Source organism: Chanos chanos, chromosome 7 (genome assembly GCF_902362185.1).
Source record: "Chanos chanos chromosome 7, fChaCha1.1, whole genome shotgun sequence".
Classification (NCBI taxonomy): Eukaryota; Metazoa; Chordata; class Actinopteri; order Gonorynchiformes; family Chanidae; genus Chanos; species Chanos chanos.
In genome coordinates this window covers 42,232,201-42,254,109 of record NC_044501.1, presented here as the reverse complement: position 1 = coordinate 42,254,109, position 21,909 = coordinate 42,232,201, and the positions used below count along the sequence as shown (strand labels likewise).

Sequence of the window (21,909 nt, the reverse complement as noted above, 5' to 3'; positions counted from 1 at the left end):
GTATGTTTATGAACTTTTAATACATAAATTTAATTACAGAGATGTGTATATTTATTGTGTCAAAATATATGTGTATACTGACCAAACTGGAGTGGCATGTATTCTGACTGAGTGTCTACTCTTCCCCCTGTCTGCCTCTGATCCTGTTTTGAAGTCTGACTGGTGCTGTTCTGTCTCTTGATTCTAGAGGGCAACAAAGATCACACACACACGCACACACACACACACACACACACACACACACACACACACACACACACACACACCTCTTCAGGCCATCCCTTTGCCAGTTCCCTGTCAAATATTAACTCCTCTACTTGGAAGGTTCTAATAATTCCAAGAAAATAAGGACCCCCTTAATGAAGTCCAGATTATTACCTCATTCAAATTTACATTATTTAAACATTTCTGCTTGATTGTCTTTGATTGAACTGTACATTTTTACTGATGCTAATGTTAAACTTGTTTTGCTCACTCAGTAGCCTGTGAGGAAGAAAAAGAGAAATTAAATTTAAAAAAGAACAATGACTGTCTTGTGATATACCTGAGTATAAACTAACTTTTATATATTCAGACTTACTTTATATATTCAGAATTACATTTATGTAATCAGAATTAATTTTATATTCAGAACTATATTTATATGTATATATTCAGAATTACTTTTATACATTCGGAAATACATGAATATATTCAGCTTTGCATATGTGTGTGTGTGTGTATGTGTGTGTGTGTGTGTGTGTATATATAGAGAGGGAGAGAGAGAGAGAGAGAGAGAGAGAGAGACACACACACACGCGCGCGCACACACACACACACACATTAATATATATGACCTGCCCATGTGGTAGTGATTGGAAATGCGTCAGATTCGGCAAATTGAGGCGAACAGGTTTTATTTTAAAATTTAAATTTGAACATTTTTTTAGGTCAGCATACTCTGACAACATTAATCCACAAGGCTACTAATAACAACCAAGGTATGATTTGAACATTGAAACATCTAACGCTTTAGCTGTATGTGATGCATGCGAGTTAGCCTAAACTAACGACCACAGAGACCAATGCAGTCGCTTAACTAACGCTAAGGATTGATAACGATAGAATACAAAAAAAAAGGCTTTCCGAAAAAGCATCAACGTAACAGACAGTTAGACCATTTAATCACTTGAATTTTTGTAAGATTAAATAAAATCGAACAATGGCGTATATTTCCTGGTATAGCTCTTATCCCCTCAACACTACATCTCAGACACTGCCCTACCGCAGCTTTACAAGAGGGTTTATGTTGTTATTTGTAAAATTAAAAGAAAAAAAAAAAAAAAGTTAAAAAAAAAAAGGAACAGCTTGGCCACAGGCAATTTTCTTCTTAATGCATTTGATATTCAGCTGTCAAGCATATACACTGAATTGGTTTAAATAACTTCAGTGTACTTGAAATGTGTACTGTGCAACTGTATTACCTAGGAAAATACAAGTATCGGATCAGTATCTGCAAATACTCAATACAAAATCCGAACCTATTCGAAATATGTATAAAGCAGCTCTCTCTATATATGGCATGTTTGATAAAGTGAAAGTTTAAGAAGACTCAGAATACTTACAGGCAAACGTCAGTAAAGCAGAGACCTGCAATGGTGATGGAACTTTCATTATAGTCTTGAGTTTACACTACTAGAGCTCAATTCAACTGCTGTTGTTACTACAGACATTTTTTTTTTTTATATATATATAAAGAGAATAATTAATCAGATGAGTCAACACATCTGTGTTTTGTGATTAAAAATGAAAGGCAGACAAACATACTCTCTGGATTTAAATAAAGATGTAAATGTTTACCTTCTGTTTTTTTGGACCAGTAAAACAGGATCATTAGAATGATGAACATAAAGATAACACTCAGTCCCACCACCACTCCTACTGTTACAGCAAAGGATCCATCACCTGAGTTGATTCACACATTCCTTAGTACTATACTGACATCACTGTAGTACCACACTGGAATTCACAAAAAGGATTTTCTCTTACTTCTGACAGTGATCCAGCTCTTTGGTGACTCTCCTCTCTCTGGGTGTTTACACCAATACAGACCCTCATCTGACTTTGAGACAGTAGGGATAGTTATCTCTTCTGTAGTTTGATTCTGGAGGACTAATCCATCTTTATAGAAATCAGCTCTGAGGTCTGAGGAGTCATGTCGATATCTACAGCGCAGAGTCAAAGTATCTCCCTCAGTAACAGGATGGGCAGGACTCTCAAGGATCACATCACCCTCTATTGAAAAGAACACAATTACATAGAGTGTGGAGATTATGACAATGCTATATATATATATATATATATATATATATATATATATATATATATATTTCAAAGCATGAAATTATGTCATCTTTGGGGTTACAGTTACATGATGTCTGACTGTTAAACATTAAATGATGTTCTATGACTTAAATGTGACTGTTGAGACTCTCACTGGTCACTGTAATGTTGAGAGGATTACTGTTCCCTCCAGAGTCAGACTGACACCAGTACACTCCACTGTCTGATGACTGGAGGGAGCTGATGCTACATGTAGATCCTCTTACTGATCCCCAGTCTGATGAACAGTCTGACACCTCTCCATTATCTGTGTATCGTCTCACTGTCCATCCAGTAGAGTTACTCTGTACCTCACAGCTCAGTGAGAGAGAATCAGATGTAAAGTGTTGAGTTGTGTTGGGACTGATGATCAGAGATGCTGGAGGAGACAGAGCTGAGACACAGAGAGACAGAGTTGGAGTCTGTTTTTATTTGATTTATATAAAATTGGAGGAGACAGATCTGATGAGGAGACAGATACAAAAATAACTCAGTGATATTAAAAACAGAGACAGAATCAACAGCTCAGTCAACAGCAAAAGATAAATTCAATACACAATGAAAGTAAGCAAACAAGCAAACAAGTAAACAAGCCTGCAGGCAAACCAAAAAACAACTAATCAATCAATCAATCAATCAATCAGTCGACCAACTGACTGATCGATCGATCAAGCAATCAATCAATCTCTAGATTGTTCAATCAGCAAATCATTCTATCAATGGATTCATCGACTGACTCACCAGTGACCCACAGTGGCTGTGTTGTGCTGTACTCTGAGTAATAGACTGGGTTTCCTCTCTGTGCTCTGCACACATAAACTCCTGTGTGTTTAAGAGCAGCAGGGCTGAGAGTGTAGGAGCCTCCAGCTCCTCTGCTGCTGTCTGAGAGGAGTTCTACAGAGTTAGAATGAACCCTGGGTAACCCATCTGTGTAGGGAATGACTCTGTACCAGAGGAATGTCCAGCCTGTAGAGGAGTCTTTAACCTCACAGCTCAGAGTCACTGAGTCTCCTTCAGTCAACCACATTTTTGGAGAGACACTCACAATTGACCAGGCTTTATCTATTAGGGTAGAGAAACAAAGTTTTACAATTTTTTCTTTAGTCAGTACATGCATTGTGCTTTCTGATCACTGCACAGTAAATGTTGCGTAGTTTTTTATGAACACAAACCCTGAGAATGTTGCTGAGTTTCCTCTAAACTGACACACTCACCTGATGACACAGTCAGTGTTACAGCATCACTGATCTCTGAGTTCTGTGAGTCTCTTCTGCGTTTTCCTCTACAGGTGTATTCACTACTGTGGGACTCAGAAACAGGACTGATTCTGTATTCCTGATCTTCACTGACAGAACTGAGTGAAGAACTCTTCTTATACCAGCTGTATTCCCAGTCAGTGTCTCTCTCTCCCTGTATTTGACATCTGAGAGTGACAGTCTCTCCTCTGAATGTCTGTTTATCAGGCTGCAGGATCACAAAAGTCTTTGGACTCTCTGTAGAAAAAAAATACATACCACACTAATGTACAGCACACAAATGTAAAACAGACACAGAGCAGAGAGTGATACATCTAAACTCTACATAGACAATAAAGCTCAAACTCATTATATTCCAGTTTCCATCATAGCCATATCAACAAAAATGAGAGGAAAAATGTTCACCTGTAACATTTACCCAGACTGCATCACTGTATTGTGTGTAGTAGACTGGCTTTCCTCTTCCAGCTCTGCACCAGTACTGTCCTCCATCAGAGTCTGTAACAGAACTGATTGTGTAGGAGTCTTTATCAGTCTGTGTCAGTGCTGAAGAGTCCTGTGTGTGTCTGTACCAGTAAAATACCCATCCTGTGGTCTGGTCCAGTTTACAGCTCAGAGTAACTGTGTTTCCTCTCAGTACTGCTCCTTTAAGACTGGAGGTGAGTTGAGGTTTTGGTTTTGGTCCTGTAAGAGAATTATGAATAGTTCAGTCTCTACATGGTCAGATGTATCACATTGCCCTTTAAGTCTGTATCACATTAATCACTCACCTCTCACGGTCAGAGTAACACGATTACTTGTCTGTGAGGATGTGGGTCTGTAATTACTCTCTCCCTGACACCAGTACTGATCCTGGTCAGTAACAGCAGCTGCTCTGATGGTCAATGTGTCTCCAGTTATAGTGTAACCCTTAGACTGAGACACTGCAGTCTGAGTGCTGCCTTTATACCACTTATATCTCCAGTTCCTCCCAGACTCTATCACACACTTCAGACTGACTGACTCTCCATTGTACACAGGACTTTCTGGTTCCACGGTGAGTGTAGCTGTGGGCAAATCTGTGGAGATGAAGAAAGTGTTTTTAGTAAATTAAATTCAGCACTTAAATTATTCAGTGAAGAGTCTGAAGAGAATGTGAGACCTGTTGAGCAGGTTTCTGACATCCAATGTACCACAAGATGAGATTAAGCAAACATTCAATCTAAAGTTGTGTTTTGCTGTAATTACACAGTGACTCATTATGGGAGCATCAAGACAATACAAAAATCATCAAACAGATCATCAGAGTGAGAGAAACACTGTCCCTATACACTTTCTTTCTTTCTTTCTTTCTTTCTTTCTTTCTTTCTTTCTTTCTTTCTTTCTTTCTTTCTTTCTTTCTTGTTGCCTTTAGAGTATCTGTATTAAAATACTTTAATTGACAAACAAAAGTGTAGATTTGATTCAAAGTCCTTTGCATAATAAGAATATTAACAATGATGTTCAAGTGTATTTAAACTGCAGTGGTTTTAATGGTCTCAGACAACAGTTTAATGTTACGTGCTGTGCAGAAATCAGTAATGTCGTTGTATGTAGCATCATTCTTTTCTTAAAGATGTTTTTGATGTCTGCTGTCATTCTAATTTACTCACCTCTGACAGAGAGAGTAACAGGACTGCTTAGTTGTGAGAATGTGGGTCTGTTGTCTCTCTCTCCCTCACACCAGTACTGATCCTCATCAGATTCAACAGCTCCTCTGATGGTCAGTGTGTCTCCATTTACAGTGTGATGTCCAGATGTAGACAATCTAATGTGAGAACTGCCTTTATACCACTTATATCTCCATCCACTTTCAGTCTTTATCTCACACTTCAGAGTTACTGTCTCTCCAGTGTACACAGTGGTGTCTGGTTTTACTGTCAGTGTAGCTGTTGGTAAGTCTGTGTGAATGAGAGACAGTGAAAGAGGACTAATTCAGAGGGAACATTGAAAACTCATTCACTATTAACATTCACAAGTGCAATGTCACCATTTCACTAAATGTTAAAGACATCTGATTCTCTATCAGAGAGACAACCAGCATGTCTCTAATTTTCATGTTTCCCATACTGAACTGAGCACAACATGCAAAACATATAAAAAAGTTTTGTATGAAAGTTTACCTTTAACAGTGAGAGTCAATGAATTACTCCTTTGTGAGTTTTGTGGTCTGTTGTCTCTTTCTCCCTGACACCAGTACTGACCCTGGTCAGTTACAGCAGCTGCTCTGATGGTCAATGTGTCTCCAGTTATAGTGTAACCATTAGACTGAGACACTGCAGTCTGAGTGCTGCCTTTATACCACTTATATCTCCAGTTCCTCCCAGACTCTATCACACACTTCAGACTGACTGTCTCTCCACTGTACACAGGACTTTCTGGTTTTATTCTCAGCGTTACTGTGGGTAAGTCTGTAGACATGAAGAAAGTATTATTAGTAGATTGAATATAGCATGTGAAATAGTCTGTGACACTCAGTGTGACCTGACAAGAAGGTGAAGACATGTTGAGCAGATTTCTGAAATACAATGTACCGCAATACGATCAATCAAAAATTTAATCTAAAGTGATAGTTGTGCTTTCCTGTAATTATGCAGTCACTCTTACTAATAGCAACAAGCCAATACAAAAGCCGTCAAAGAGATCATCAGAGTGTGAGAAACAGTGCCTCTCTACTGACTTTGTTTCTACTTTTAAAGTGTCTGTCTTAAAACACCTTAATAGACAAAGAAAAGAGTAGATTTGACACAAAAGCATTAGCATAATAAAAATAACAACAGTGATATACATGTGTCTGAAACTGTAGAGTTGTTAATAGTGGCAGATTAACAGTACAATGTTATGGGTTATGAAGAGAATAGTAATGTCATTGTATGTAGAATCATTCTTTTCTTAAAGACGTTTGTGATGTCTACTGTCATTCTAATTTACTCACCTCTAACAGTGAGAGAGACAGGACTGCTTAGCTGTGAGGATGTGGGTCTGTAATAACTCTCTCCCTCACACCAGTAATGATCCTGGTCAGTTACAGCAACTGCTCTGATGGTCAGTGTGTCTCCACTTACAGTGTGATGTCCAAATGGAGACAATCTAATGTGAGAACTGCCTTTATACCACTTATATCTCCATCCACGTTCAGTCTTTATCTCACACTTCAGAGTGACTGTCTCTCCAGTGTACACAGTGGTGTCTGGTTTTACTGCCATTGTAGTTGTCGGTAAGTCTATGTAAATGAAGGAAATAGAGAAATAGGTGTTAGAAAAATATTTCACAATCACTTAAAACATATACAACTCATTCACTACTATCATTCAGTAATACAATGTCAGTATTTATCTGTAGAATATTAACCACAAAATCATGCTCTATGTCACACATGACTAAATTTGAATGGAGACATACAGTATTTACTGGTAATGCTCAAATTCACGTTGATCAAGTTGCTGGGAGTGATATTTGAGTTTTCTCATGAATTTTAATAGTAAAACAGAAAAACTCAGAGTCTATGCTGACTACGAGACAGATTTGGAGTCACCACTTGCTGACTAACAATGTGTTTTTATTATTTATGTCAGGGCTAAATATTTGTTGATGATTGTCATTACATAAAACTGATTTGTTATTATGTTTTTTTTCAGTATCTTGAATTTTCTTTCATGATTTACACACCTGCAGATGACTCACTCATAAATATATGATTTATAAAACAGTAGACATAAGAGGTCTTTGGTCTCCGTACTTGAACACTGAAATTATTCACTCAGAGTTACATTAGTTTGTTATAATCATTTAAGAGCCTGTCTGAATAATTTCACAGTGTATACTAATGTATGTAACAAGTTTATTCTAATGCTAGAGTAAATAAGGAAGCACTGATGATGTTTCAGAGATGATCACTCACCTGTCACAGTAAGAATCACACTATCACTCCAGTCAGAGTAGTCACCATTATATAGACGTGCTATACATTCATAAGTGCCACTGTGAGATGTTTTTACAGGACTGATTGTATATTCATTGTTTGTTTCTTTATAATCTGAAATTACAGCATTGTCTTTATACCAGGTATATTTCAAGACAGTGTATTTTTCTCCAGGAATTTCACATCTGAGTGTCACTGTCTCTCCACTGAATATGTGAGTCCACTGAGGATGTAGAGTCAGAGAAGGTTTGGGTTTTTCTGCAGGAACCAGAAAAAATAAAATGTAATTTCAAAACTGCATAAACACAAAGAACGTTGACCAGCACCAATGTCAGAAGGAGACTAAACTAACACGCCTTTTGTCAAAACACAGATTTCATTATGTGCTTGCTAAACAATGGTACTGTGTCTCTGATTACTTAATTCTCCACGCAATATCCATCTAACTACATACTCCATAATGTGAACAATATCAAAACATTAACATCATGCATCATCATGCATCAAGCATTATCCAGAAAGATATGAGAATATTGAAGTCATGACTACATATGGAATATTTTTATTACCTTGAGTTTGTCCAGAGTAGAAGAGTGAACTCAGCACTAAAACACAGACAGAGAAACTTAGAACACAGCAGATACATTTAGATTAATTATAGCTGCACTGTTTTATCTCTGTATAATACTGATTAGATTTATGATAACTACAGTGTCTTATCTCTATATGATACTGATTAGATTCATTAAAACTACACTGTCTTTTCTCTACATGTGATTCCGGTAGGATTCATAAAAACTAATTTCTGACATTAACATTGTTAAGAACTGTTGCTATCACCTCTCTCTCTCTCTCTCTCTCTCTCTCTCTCTCTCTCTCTCTCTCTCTTTTTTTTTTTTTTTTCCTCTGAACAATGTAATGATTTGTTTCAAAAATAAACTTTGTGTAAATATTTTGTAAAAATATTCAACACAAATCTCCAACCTCGAAACAATCGGTTATCAAGATGCTCTGATCCTGCTCAATTTCTAGTTGATATAATGGACTTCATGGAACAAAGCAACATCATCAGGAAAAAACATCCATGAACATTTTTGAAGTAATTTTCTTGTTCACAACTCCATGTCTTTTCGTGTAACAACTGACTTTCATTAATAGACTTTTTGAATGTGCTGTCATTCAACTGTTGCACTATATGTAATCCTCACTGTGGTTCTCTAAATGAAACTCTGTAAATATTTAACCCTTCACTCTAAAGTCCTGCTAATCGAAAATCGTAGAAAATCTTAGAAATACATCTAATATAGATTATGACATCAAACTATTTTCCACATTACACAATGATTTAAACACATTTCTTTCATAATAAATATAGGTGAAATCCAGAGCATTATTATCACATGATAGCCAGGACTTTATCTACAGTGAGCAGAGACTAGCACTGATTATCACTTTTAAGTGAGATTAATTCTATAAACATAACATTATGTACAGATTAACACTTTCATAAGGACCATCTAAATGTAAAGGGATATCTCAGAACCACAGTATCCAACAGCTGTATAAGAACGACCTGAATGAACAGTAAATAAAGAAGAAAATTCACAAAGAAAAAAAATCATCTACAGACAACATATACTCTTTCAACCAACCCACCCACACACACACACACAGACACACACACACACACACACACACACACACACACACCCTTACATAGCCAGAGACTATAACACATATTATATGCTTTCACAGGATTATTACTTAGAGACACAGCAGAGGTAACCTTTTTATCTTCGGATTAAATTAATGTTAGCAAATATGGAAAATAAGTTGTTTTCAAATCATCATGAGTGAATATGAACTCAGGTACACACAGAAGCTGAGCACATATTGGCAAAGTTATTCTTATGTGAAGGGGGGTATGAGAGGAAAAGATGTGTGTGGATAGAGGGATGGAGTAGATAGATAGATAGATACATAGAGAGAGAGAAAGAGAGAGAGAGAGAGAGAGAGAGAGAGAGAGAGAGAGAGAGAGAGGTGTAGGACGAGGAAAGTTGTGTTGTGGTTGCAGAGTCTCTAGTGTCCTATAAATTCAGATTGGTTCATCCATCAGACCCAAATATAGTGATTAACATTACAGAGAAATGTCATGATAAAGAAGACAAACTGTTAAAACATCTGTTGACCAAATATCATTCAGAGAAGAAGAGAAGAGAAAGCCATGAGATGCTGACATGTTAATACATATGCCTGAAGTCAAGCATCTTGCAGAGGACTGATGATTCAAGACAGCTCAGTATGTCAGACGTAAACCTGATGTCATGAGTCTGTGTGAGTGTGAAAATGTTGGTGAGGACTGTTTATTGTTTATGGTCATTGATCATCTCTGCCTACACCAACTTAAACTTAAACCCACATGTATGAACTAGAACAGAAGTCAAACCACAAACTCTCATCTCTGCTCTGCTGTCAGGCATCAAGCACTATGGGTGAGGTAATGTGTGTGTGTGTGTGTGTGTGTATGTGGGTGTGTGTGTGTGTGTGTGTGTGTGTGTGTGTGTGTGTGTGTTCCTCTGTGCCTGATTGCCATTTCTTTTTTTTATTCTTTTTTTATTCTCTGGGGCATTTTGACTGCATAGCATTCTCACTCTTACTATCATTAAACATGAGATCAATCATCACTAAGAAAACAGTGACACTGATACATTACCTTTATATACGTATATATCGCTTTGTAGTGTCTCTAGGGTGTAGTGTAAATCTTTTGTAGTGTAAATCCAGGGGTGTAGCATTGACTTGTCTTGCAAAGTAGGAGTGGAGTGAGACTGGATCTGGGGGTTGGGGGGGGTGTTGATTAGTCACTTCCATCACTCATTTTCTAAGCCACTTATCCTAATTAGGGTCGTGGGGTGCTGGAGCCTATCCCAGCTCTCATTGGGCAAAAGGTGGGGAAACACCCCGGACAGGTCACCAGCCCATCGCAAGGCAGACGCACAGACAAACACACTCACGCACGCATTCACAGCTAGGGGCAGTTTAGTATCTGCAATTTGCGTGACCATGCAAAGGAGCATGCAAACTCCACACAGAAAGGACCCTGGCCACCCGTCTGGCAATCGAACGTGAGACCTTCTTGCTGTTATCTTCGGAACTCGGCCTGTGGCCTCGTGCCTACGACCGAATCACAGCCATGCTAATATACAGTATAACAGCACTCCATCTCATGTGATATCGCTTAATTATAATACTGATTATAATATTGATTATCATTTGGTAAGTTTTTCAATACTGATTATGATTTGTTGAGTGTCTTTAACAGTGCAGAATAGAAAACATGCAGTTTTCTTTTCTAAATCTCCTAACATCGTCATGCGATTTGCTCAATATCTAAGTCTGAAAAGGGAGAAAAGGAGTGTCTGACATGTTTTGATCAAGACTGGGTAGGAGGAACCAAAGTAAATCGTTGCAATGTTTGCTCAGAGTGGAGACTGCTCAGTCAGGAAATGAATGCAGCCACTGATTAACATACATTTTATCATTAAAACATAGAGAGTACAACACTACCTCACAACATCAGTAAGTCTCATTCAAAATATTAATAGGTTTTGACTCTAACTGGATTCAACAACAGGTCGTAAAGTGATTATAGTAGCGCCATAGTCTTGTAAGTGTTCAGGTGAGACATTGCTTCCCTATAGTCAATTTTTGTTTTCACTTTTACACAAGGACATAATGATATGGCTGAAAAAGTAATAAAAGGAGAGCAAGAGATTACTTACAGAGCAGTACATGTAGTGGACCGAGCTCCATGCTGTATGAGTGAGAGACTGTCTGAACCACAGTGTGTGTTATAAGCAGTTCCTGTATTCACATTTAGATCACACCCCTGCAGAGGGGGGGGGGGGGGGGGGGGGGTGAAAGAGCGAGAGAGAGAGAGAGAAAGAGAGGGAGGGAGAGGAGGGAGTGGGAGGGGGTGGAACGAGAGAGAGAGAGAGAGAGAGAGAGAGAGATGTAAGGCTGACATCTTATGCACATTTTGAACTTTTCTGTTTTTCTGTTTTAATTGTGCAGGTCTGTTCTTTTTAATTGTGCATGTTTTAATTGTGCATGTTCTCCCCGGAGCTCCGGTTTCCTCCCACAGTTCAAAGACATGCGGGTTAGGCGAACTGGAGCTACTGAATTGCCCCTATGTATGAATGTGTGTGTGAAGGTGTTTGTCTGTGTGTCTGCCCTGCGATTGAGTAGCAAGCTGACCAGGGTGTTACCCCACCTTTCGCCCAATGAGCGCTGGGATAGGCTCCAGCACCCCTGTGACCCTAATTTGGAGAAACAGTTTAAATAGTGATTGAGATGATTGTTTTACACCAGGAAGTGCACTATGACAGTTTATTGCATGCATTTTAATATAGACTAACCATCAAAGATTGATCAGTCCTTTCACTTTGTTATCTGAGATATCAATGCAGTAGCGAGTGCAAAATCAAATTTATTCCATTGACCTCTGAATACTATGAAAATATAATACCTTTAGACTGCTTGGTGCTATTTATCATCAGTAATTAGAGGGCGACAGTTAGACAGAATGATTATTTTATTGTGACAGTTCTGTCACTGAGTTCTCTGTAATATAAATGCAGTAATGAGCGTGACGGTATATTTATTGAGTTCCACTGACCACCACAAACTATGAAAATATATCTTTTTTTTTTTTTGCCCTGTAGACAATTTCCCCTCAGGATGCTGGCACCTCCCACCCTCTCACTGGTTTAAAACCACATGACTGAAATAAAACTGAAACCAAACCACAAATTCTCACCTTTACGCTGTTTTTATGCACCAGACTCCTGAATGCTGTGGTTGGGACTTTTAGAGTGTGTCTTTATATATGAATGATACTTATATACTGTATTAAAACCCTGTGTTGAAATGTCCACCCAGAGCTGAAGAGGTGGAAATTTCCATTGTCTCTTTCAGCACTTTTGTTAAGGAGGAGCCCAAAAAAAAGTTTTGCATTTTACAATAAAATCCATCACATTTATCAGCTGCTGGTTTACAAGGCTGTAGATGGGTTTAGGAGAATTAAGACAAGAGGTCTCTCTCACAGTTAATAGGACTTCAGTAAAAACAATGAAAAAAGACTTTACATAACGGTCACTCCTGCAGCTACTTTCACTGACATCTAGGAAGATTATTCAGTGTGACGACTAGAGAGTCAAATCATATGAAGGTATGATATACACTAAAACAGTGTTAATGGCATATTTTTTAAACCACCATATTATGTCCTAGTGGCCACAGAGAGAATTACACTCTAGGTTCCTATCAGTCATAGATTATTGTATCTGTATAACTATATGCTGTCCTCTCTTCATTAGAATGAGCTTTTAAGACAGGAAAACACAAGACTTAATTATTCAATAATTCATGGAATCATTTAATGAGAGGGAAAAGCAGATGGAGAGGACTTCAAGGTGACTGACTCTAAAAACACCGATTAAAGAAAAGTAAAGAAAAGAAAAGAAATATCAACTTTATGACTATTATGCTAAAGGGTAACACACAAGGCATTTTATAATTTAGAATCTAGAATCTCTGTGATCACACACACACACGCACACACACACGCGCACACACACACACACACAGACACACACACACACACACACACACACACACTCACACACACACACACTGTGAGTAGTGAATTTAACCTCTGCATTTAACCCATCCTATACACACCGGAAGTGAACACACACACACACACACACACACACGCACACACACACACACACACACACACACACACACTCACACACACACACACACACACACACACTGTGAGTAGTGAATTTAACCTCTGCATTTAACCCATCCTATACACACCGGAAGTGAACACACACACACACACACGCACACACACACACACACACACACACACACACACACACTTACTGTGAGTAGTGAATTTAACCTCTGCATTTAACCCTTCCTATACACACCGAAAGTAAACGCACACACACACACACACACACACACACACACCAGGAGCAGGAGCGGTGGGCAGCAGGTCTGTGCCTGGGGGCAGTTGGGAGTGAAGTGCTTTGCCCAAGGGCACTTCAGCCTTGGATGCTGTGGGAGGGGAAAGCACTGTTCATCCACTTCCCCCACCTACATTTTCCCTGCTGGTCCTGGGGATTGAACTGGTGACTCTCCAGTTGCAAGTGCACTTCTCTAACTATTAGGCCACAGCTGCCAAAAAACTTTGTGTCTGTGTCTATGTGTGTGTGTGTGTGTGTGCGTGTGTGCGTGTGTGCATGCACGTGTTTGCTTTGTATTGTTCACATTTCTGTGAACTTTTTTGAACACTTTCAGCTCTTTTATCATTTCAGTTCAAAACTCCTATAAGACACTATCAAGATGGCCAGAAGCTTTCTAGAGGAGAAAAAGAGTGGCACACTGGTCATGGCAAAGAAAGAACTTGAGGAGCATGTAAAGAAACAGATCTCATATCCAAGAAAGCATATCCCCCTTGGGCCCCCTTGGCTATGTGCCCCAACCAGCTGCTCCATCAATAGAGTTTGAGGTTGTCCCACCCAAGCTGAGTGACATGAATGATGTGGTGAGAGGAGCAAGGTCAAGCTCTTCCCCCGGCCCAAATGATATTTCATACAAACTCTCTACAAAAGATGCCCTCAAGTCCTGAAAGAGCTATGGAAACTCTTGAGGCTGATCTGGAAACAATAGAGTGTTCCTGCTGATTGGCACAGAGTGGTGGCCATCCAATTTCCAAAAGAGCAAGAATCTTTTACCATTGGACAATTCCAAAAGCATTGCACTGTTGAATGTGGAAGGAAAGATTTTCTTCTCTGCGATTGCCAACTTAACTGTGTTAAGAGCATCACTGAGAGATACTATGCAAATTTGAAGATTTGTCACTCACTACAGGACTACACAATTGGTGCCACCCCTACATTGTTTCATGGATGATATCACAAGTTTACTGCAGACAGCTGCATGCACAGTATGGCTCCTCAAGAGACTTGTAGAACTGCTGTCCCGGGGCCAGGATGAAAATAAAGCACGTCGAGTCCGGCAGCCTTTCAATCCGCAAGGGTAGCCACACGGACACAGTCTCTTTTCACGTGGCAGAAGAGAACATCCTGGTGCTCAAAGAACAACCAGTTGGAGGCCGGGCAGAGAATATACAGCCTCTCTCACAGACAAGCACATGGCAGCTGCAGTCACAGACCAAATGAAAGAGGGATTGAAGAGGATTGACTAGAGCTATCTTCCAGGCAAATTTAAAGTCTGGTGCTACCAGTTCACACTATATCAACGTGTGATGTGGCCACTAAAGGTCTAGACAGGGAGAGCAAAGAAGGCAGAAGACTGTGTGGACAGTGCCGTCTCTAGACTGAAGCACCAAGAACTCATTGGATGAACCCAACAAGGAAGGTGGAGTCTGGGATGAGGAGAGCCTCAAAAGCCTTGTTCAAAAGCATCTGCAAAAGAGCGGAAGAAGTTGGTGGTCACAGAAGTGACAAGAATGGAGGAGGACACGTTCTTGTTGAAGTTGGTTTGCCAACACCAGCAAGGCCAGTAGACAAGGTGGGAAGGCATTCTCACAAGGCCAATGGGATGCAGTGACCTGTTCAAAATCCCTCAGGCAAGACTGAGTTTTTTTTATTTTTTTTTTAATCAGAGCCACACACGACACCCGACACGACAGTAGAGGGCAGCATTGTAACATTGTTTATATTTTAATGAGTCCTTTTTGCATGAGGCAGCTTTACATTGAAACATGTTACTGACAGTGATGGAAAAGTGCTGTTTTGAGTAATGTCTCTGCTGGACAAAAGGTGAAGTTCAACTTGCCTCAATTCCCCCCAGTGAATCCGAATGCAGATGTAGGTGATACTGGTTATACAGAGGTGAGAAAATGTTGAAATTTTCTGATTGCGATTAAACAGGAAAATAAAAAGAAAATAAATAGAGAGAAAAGAAAAAGAGGCCTGAGATTAAAAAAAAAAAAAAAAAAAGATAATACAAAATTCTACTATATAAAGAATACACAAATACAAAAAAAAAAGAAGAAGAAGAAGAGGAAAAAGAATGAATGCATGTTTCCTTATGTTTCCTTACAACTGTTAAATCCGTCATCATTGTTCTTACAGCTCAGTTGGTTTTACAGTTTATGAATTTGAGAAACAAAAGCTGTTGAAAAGATCATACAGGGCCAGAGTACAGATCAGATCAATGATGAAATGAGGAAGAGGAGGAGGAGACAAAGCTGAAAAACACCAGAGTATTTTATCATCTGAACAGATCATCACTGAAGTCACACTCATAACTGTAGAATGGTTACATTTAGTAAAATAATAGGACATTCTTTACAATAAAAACACCATAGTATTTTATCATCTGAACAGATCATCACTGAAGTCACACTTATAAATGTAGAGTGGTTACATTTAGTAAAATAATAGGACATTTTTTAGAATAAAAACACCAGAGTATTTTATCATCTGTACAGATCATGACTGAAGTCACACTCATAACTGCAGAGCTGTTACATAGGAAAATAATAGGACATTCTTTACAATAAAAACTAAATCACCTACTCACCGCACAGAATAGCTGCAGTTTACAAAAACCCCTTAAAACATTGCAAAATTAATCTAATGATACTGATATAAAAATATGCTGAAGCTCCATTTGTAAAACTGGCTGATGATGATTTTTACTAAAACTGTAATAAAAAGCTTCATTAAATGCTTTAAAAATAATACAGTGTATGCTTTTTGGATGGCCTGTCACCCCACTGATGACCCATCATGCTTAGAGGAAGAGTTGTAATATCAATCTGAATGTATTTATTTACATTTATTGATGTTTTAACACATGGAGTCATTATTCTTTATGATTTTTCATGTTGTTTGGCTACTGTAAAAGATCAGAGCATTAAACAAAATAATAGCACATATCACAAATATAACAAATGACATAATGCCATCTCTGCATATATACAGAACTATAATATAAGATATACATGTACCTCAGTTGATGATATTATCTTTAGGATGATATGACTACACTATTTTTACTACACTATCAGTTTGGGTAGTCTCAATTTTCCGAGAATATCATTAAAAGCAAAAAAAGCAAAAAAAAAAAAAAACACTGCATTTCTTCAAACTGAATGAATTAATATGAGTTAGCATGAACATTTAGAAACTATAGAATCCACATGCAACTTTACTTCATCATGCATGCCATGTTTGAGCTGGTAGTACACAGGCTCTGTCATGATGCCGGTCAGCACATCAGTATCTAATAATTCAACTTAATGAGAATTTATTTTATATTTTACCATATGAACAATTAGCAGCAATAGTCACAGAAATAATCAGTGACATAATGAGAGTTGTGTAATAGTTCTAATAAAGTGAACAAGCTCCAGAATTGAAAACAAAAGTCATTTTTATTTACTTCAGAAACATTACCTCACCTTTACTCTTCTTCTTGTTTTTCTTCTGTTTTATCACAATAGGAGCATAAGTCACATCACTGGCTCCAGCTACACAATCTATTGTTAAGTAGAAGAGATACAGTCTGAATGAAAGAGTTTGTTCATCTCATATTCCCCATTATCTGGTCTAATAATGTTCCTATGTTTTAATGGCCTAAAACAAAGGTCACTGTTCATATCATTAAATATGTTCACTACCTACACACACTTCATTTGATCCAGACTGATATACTGTCTGTCTTACTGAAGGCTTTAAAACTCTGACATGTTGAGACCCACTTACAATGCCATAAGTCTGTGATGGGGAGTGTTATTAAGTCAAGTCATATCAAATATATTGTTATCATACAAGCATACAGTGGTTTCTCACTGACCACAGTGTAATATACAAGACAGGGCCAGTGTGTATAGGACGACACATAGAGCAAGTAACAAGACAGTAGAGGACTAAGTCACACATGATACTATAGAACTGGGCATAACAAGTGGAGGACAATATAACATAATAAGTAAAATATTATAGATTATAGTACAAGAAATATACTGCACAAACAAAACAAAAACAAAAACAAAACAAAAAAACACATGGTGTTGTTATACCTGTGGTTGTGTTTGACTTCAGCCATGAGTAAACTGTGTCCTCCTCTGGTCTGCTGGTCTTGTCTTATAGGGGTAAGAGTTTGAATTTATGAGATATGATTTCAAACATAATGGCATTCTTGATGACTGATACAGTATGAATGGAATAACTATAGAGTCGTGTTGCTGTGGTTGTGAGATGAGTTTGTTTTACCTTTGTTCTTTATTTTCATGTTTTTCATCACAATCTGAGAGTAAGTCACATCACTTGATCCCTCTTCAGCATCAACTAACACACAAAAGATGAAACGGTAAGGTGTTATCGTTCACTTTATTGCTGACTTTTTTGTGACTTTTCTAGACTTATGGACATCTAAAAACTGTACTACTGTGACTGAGACATGGAGAAGATCAACATGTTGAAATGTTTGTAAAGTTGCAGTTTGGTTCAGACCACACAGTAGAGACAAGTGTCCTGACTGAATACCCATTTCTCCTCTGGTTTGGTTCTGCTCCAGCTTTGAGGTCTGACTGGTGCGGCTCTGTCTTTTGGCTCTAGGGGGCAACAGAGATCTGTTATATGAAATGACGCCTTCATAAGCAATGCTGGTAAACTATATTAATGAACACACACACACAAGCAAACACAGACACAAGAAAGAGAGAGAGAGAGAGGGAGAAAGAGAGACAGAGTGAGAGAGTGAGAGAGTGAGAAATAGAGAGAGAGAGAGAGAGAGAGAGAGAGAGAGAGAGAGAGAGCAAGAAAAAAAAAGAGAAATAGAAAAAGAAAACAAAAAAAATAAAACCACTTACAGACATGCTTTGTTAGAGCAGGAATCTGCAATAATTTAGAAAACACAATTGTTACTTTAAAATTATTTAGTATACTAAACATTAAGCTTATATGAAATTACAATAATAAGGTCATTACATGACTGTAATCTTCACTGTTAGGTCTTTACACTAATAGTATTGGATGAACTGAGTCCATGTTTTTACCTGAGCAATAAATCAGAGTCATTATAATGATGAACATGAAGAACACGCCCAGTCCCACCACCACTCCTACTGATACAGCAGAGAATCCATCACCTGACACTGTATCTATTCACACACACACACACACACACACACACAGACTTGAGTTATGAACTCATATTCACAGTGTCCTCTCAGTATTGCACTGCAGTTACAAATGTCAAAGGTATGGTGTGTGTGTGTGTGTGTGTGTGTCTCTCTCTCTCTCTCTCTCTCTCTCTCTCTCTCTCTCTCTCTCTCTCTTTCTCTCTCTTTCTCTTACGTCCGACAGTGATCCAAATCTTTGGTGACTCTCCTCTCTCTGGGTGTTTACACCAATACAGACCCTCATCTGACTTTGAGACAGTAGGGATGGTCATCTCTCCTGTATTCTGCCTCTGGAGGACTAATCCATCTTTATAGAAATCAGCTCTGCGGTCTGAGGGGTCATTTCGATATCTACAGCGCAGAGTCAAAGTATCTCCCTCAGTAACACGATGGACAGGACTCTCCAGGATCACATCACCATCTACAGAACAGAACACAGTCACCGCGTGGAGAATACAATAATGCTTGTAATTTGAGTACTTGATCTATAATATAAAAATATATTAGCTTTCATGCAGTTATTCTATGTGGAACAGTGAAATTATGTTTAGTGTGTACCAGGAAAGATTATGCGTCTTTCTCAAATCTAACACATGTATCACAACACTATACAGAAATGTATTCCTACAAGAAACAAAGGGATATTTTCCTATAAAGAGAATGAATAATATTTTACTAAGGCACATGTACAGGAAGTAACTGTTGCGACTCACTGGTCACTGTAATGTTGAGAGGATTACCGTTCCCTCTAGAGTCAGACTGACACCAGTACACTCCACTGTCTGATGACTGGAGGGAGCTGATGCTACATGTAGATCCTCTTACTGATCCCCAGTCTGATGAACAGTCTGACACCTCTCCATTATCTGTGTATCGTCTCACTGTCCATCCAGTAGAGTTAATCTGTACCTCACAGCTCAGTGAGAGAGAATCAGATGTAAAGTGTTGAGTTGTGTTGGGACTGATGATCAGAGAGACTGGAGGAGACAAACCTGAGACACAGATGGACAGAGTTGGAGCTCACATATTTTTATTTGATTAATATAAAATTGGAGGAGACAGATCTGATGAGGAGACAGATACAAAAATAACTCAGTGATATTAAAATCCAGAGACAGAATCAACAGCTCAATCAACAGCAAAAGATAAATTCAATACATAATTAAAGTAAGCAAACAAGTAAACAAGCCAACAAGCAAACAAGTAAACAAGCCAGCAGGCAAACCAACAAATCAACTAATCAAGCAATCAATCGATCAGTCGACCAACTGACTGATCGATCGATCAAACAATCAATCAATCTCTAGATCGTTCAATCAGCAAATCATTCTATCAATGGATTAATCCATTGACTCACCAGTGACCCACAGTGGCTGTGTTGTGCTGTACTCTGAGTAATAGACTGGGTTTCCTCTCTGTGCTCTGCACACATAAACTCCTGTGTGTTTAAGAGCAGCAGGGCTGAGAGTGTAGGAGTCTCCAGCTCCTCTGCTGCTGTCTGAGAGGAGTTCTACAGAGTTAGAATGAACCCTGGGTAACCCATCTGTGTAGGGAATGACTCTGTACCAGAGGAATGTCCAGCCTGTAGAGGAGTCTTTAACCTCACAGCTCAGAGTCACTGAGTCTCCTTCAGTCAGCCACATTTTTGGAGAGACACTCAAAATTGACCAGGCTTTGTCTTTTAGAGTAGAGAAACAAAGTTTTACAATTTTTTCTTTAGTCGGTAAATGCATTGTGCTTTCTGATCACTGCACAGTAAATGTTGTGTAGTCTTTTATGAACACAAACCCTGAAAATGTTGCTGAGTCTCCTCTAAATTCACACACTCACCTGATGACACAGTCAGTGTTACAGCATCACTCATCTCTGAGTTCTGTGAGTCTCTTCTGCGTTTTCCTCTACAGGTGTATTCACCACTGTGGGACTCAGAAACAGGACTGATTCTGTATTCCTGATCTTTACTGACAGGACTGAGTGAAGAACTCTTCTTATACCAGCTGTATTCCCAGTCAGTGTCTCTCTCTCCCTGTATTTGACATCTGAGAGTGACAGTCTCTCCTCTGAATGTTTTTTTTTCAGGCTGCAGGATCACAACAGCCTGTGGACTCTCTGTAGAATAAAATACATACTACACTAATGTACAGCACACAAATATAAAACAAACACATAGAGAGTGACACATCTAAACTCTACAAAAACAATAAAGCTCAAACTCATTATATTCCAGTTTATATCTCCAGTTCCTCCCAGACTCTATCACACACTTCAGAGTGACAATCTCTCCACTGTACACAGGACTCTGTGGTTCCATATGAAGAAAGTGTTTTTAGTAAATTAAATTCAGACTTTATATTATCCAGTGAAGAGCCTGAAGAGAATGTGAGACCTGTTTAGCAGGTTTCTGACATAGAATGTATCACAAGATGAGATTAAGCAAACAATCAATCTAAAGTTGTGTTTTGCTGTAATTACACAGTGACTCATAATGGGAGCATCAAGACAATACAAAAATCATCAACCAGATGATCAGAGTGAGAAAAAAAACACTGTTTCTATGTACTTTCTTTCTTTCTTTCTTTCTTTCTTTCTTTCTTTCTTTCTTTCTTTTTGCCTTTAGAATATCTGTATCAAAATACCTTAACTGACAAACAAAAATTTAGATTTGATTCAAATTCCTTTGCATAATAAGAATAATAACAGTGACGTTCAAGTGTATTTAAACTGCAGTGGTGTTAATGGTCTCAGACAACAGTTTAATGTTATGTGCTGTGCAGAAATTGTTAATTTTATTGTAAGAGTATCACACACTTTACTCACCTCTAACAGTGAGAGTGACAGGACTGCTTAGCTGTGAGGATGTGGGTCTGTTGTCTCTCTCTCCCTCACACCAGTACTGATCCTCATCAGATTCAACAGCTCCTCTGATGGTCAGTGTGTCTCCATTTACAGTGTAATGTACAGATGTAGACAATCTAATGAGAAAACTGCCTTTATACCACTTATATCTCCATCCACTTTCAGTCTTTATCTCACACTTCAGAATGACTGTCTCTCCAGTGTACACAGTGGTGTCTGGTTTTACTGTCAGTGTAGATGTTGGTAAGTCTGTGGAAATG

General features: G+C 38.5%; 1 protein-coding gene across 1 annotated transcript in view; it reads right to left on the bottom strand.

Moving 5' to 3' along the window:
- The window catches only part of LOC115816401 (basement membrane-specific heparan sulfate proteoglycan core protein-like), a 55,586-nt gene extending 50,959 nt beyond the window's left edge, over nt 1-4,627 (bottom strand). The window contains exons 1-2 of the mRNA XM_030779357.1: nt 4,621-4,627; nt 3,576-3,854 (exon numbers count right to left, since the gene is read on the bottom strand). Of these exons, the coding sequence (XP_030635217.1) occupies nt 3,576-3,854; nt 4,621-4,627 (286 nt within the window). The remainder of the gene's footprint in view (nt 1-3,575; nt 3,855-4,620) is intronic.
- Nucleotides 4,628-21,909: the final 17,282 nt, after the last annotated feature.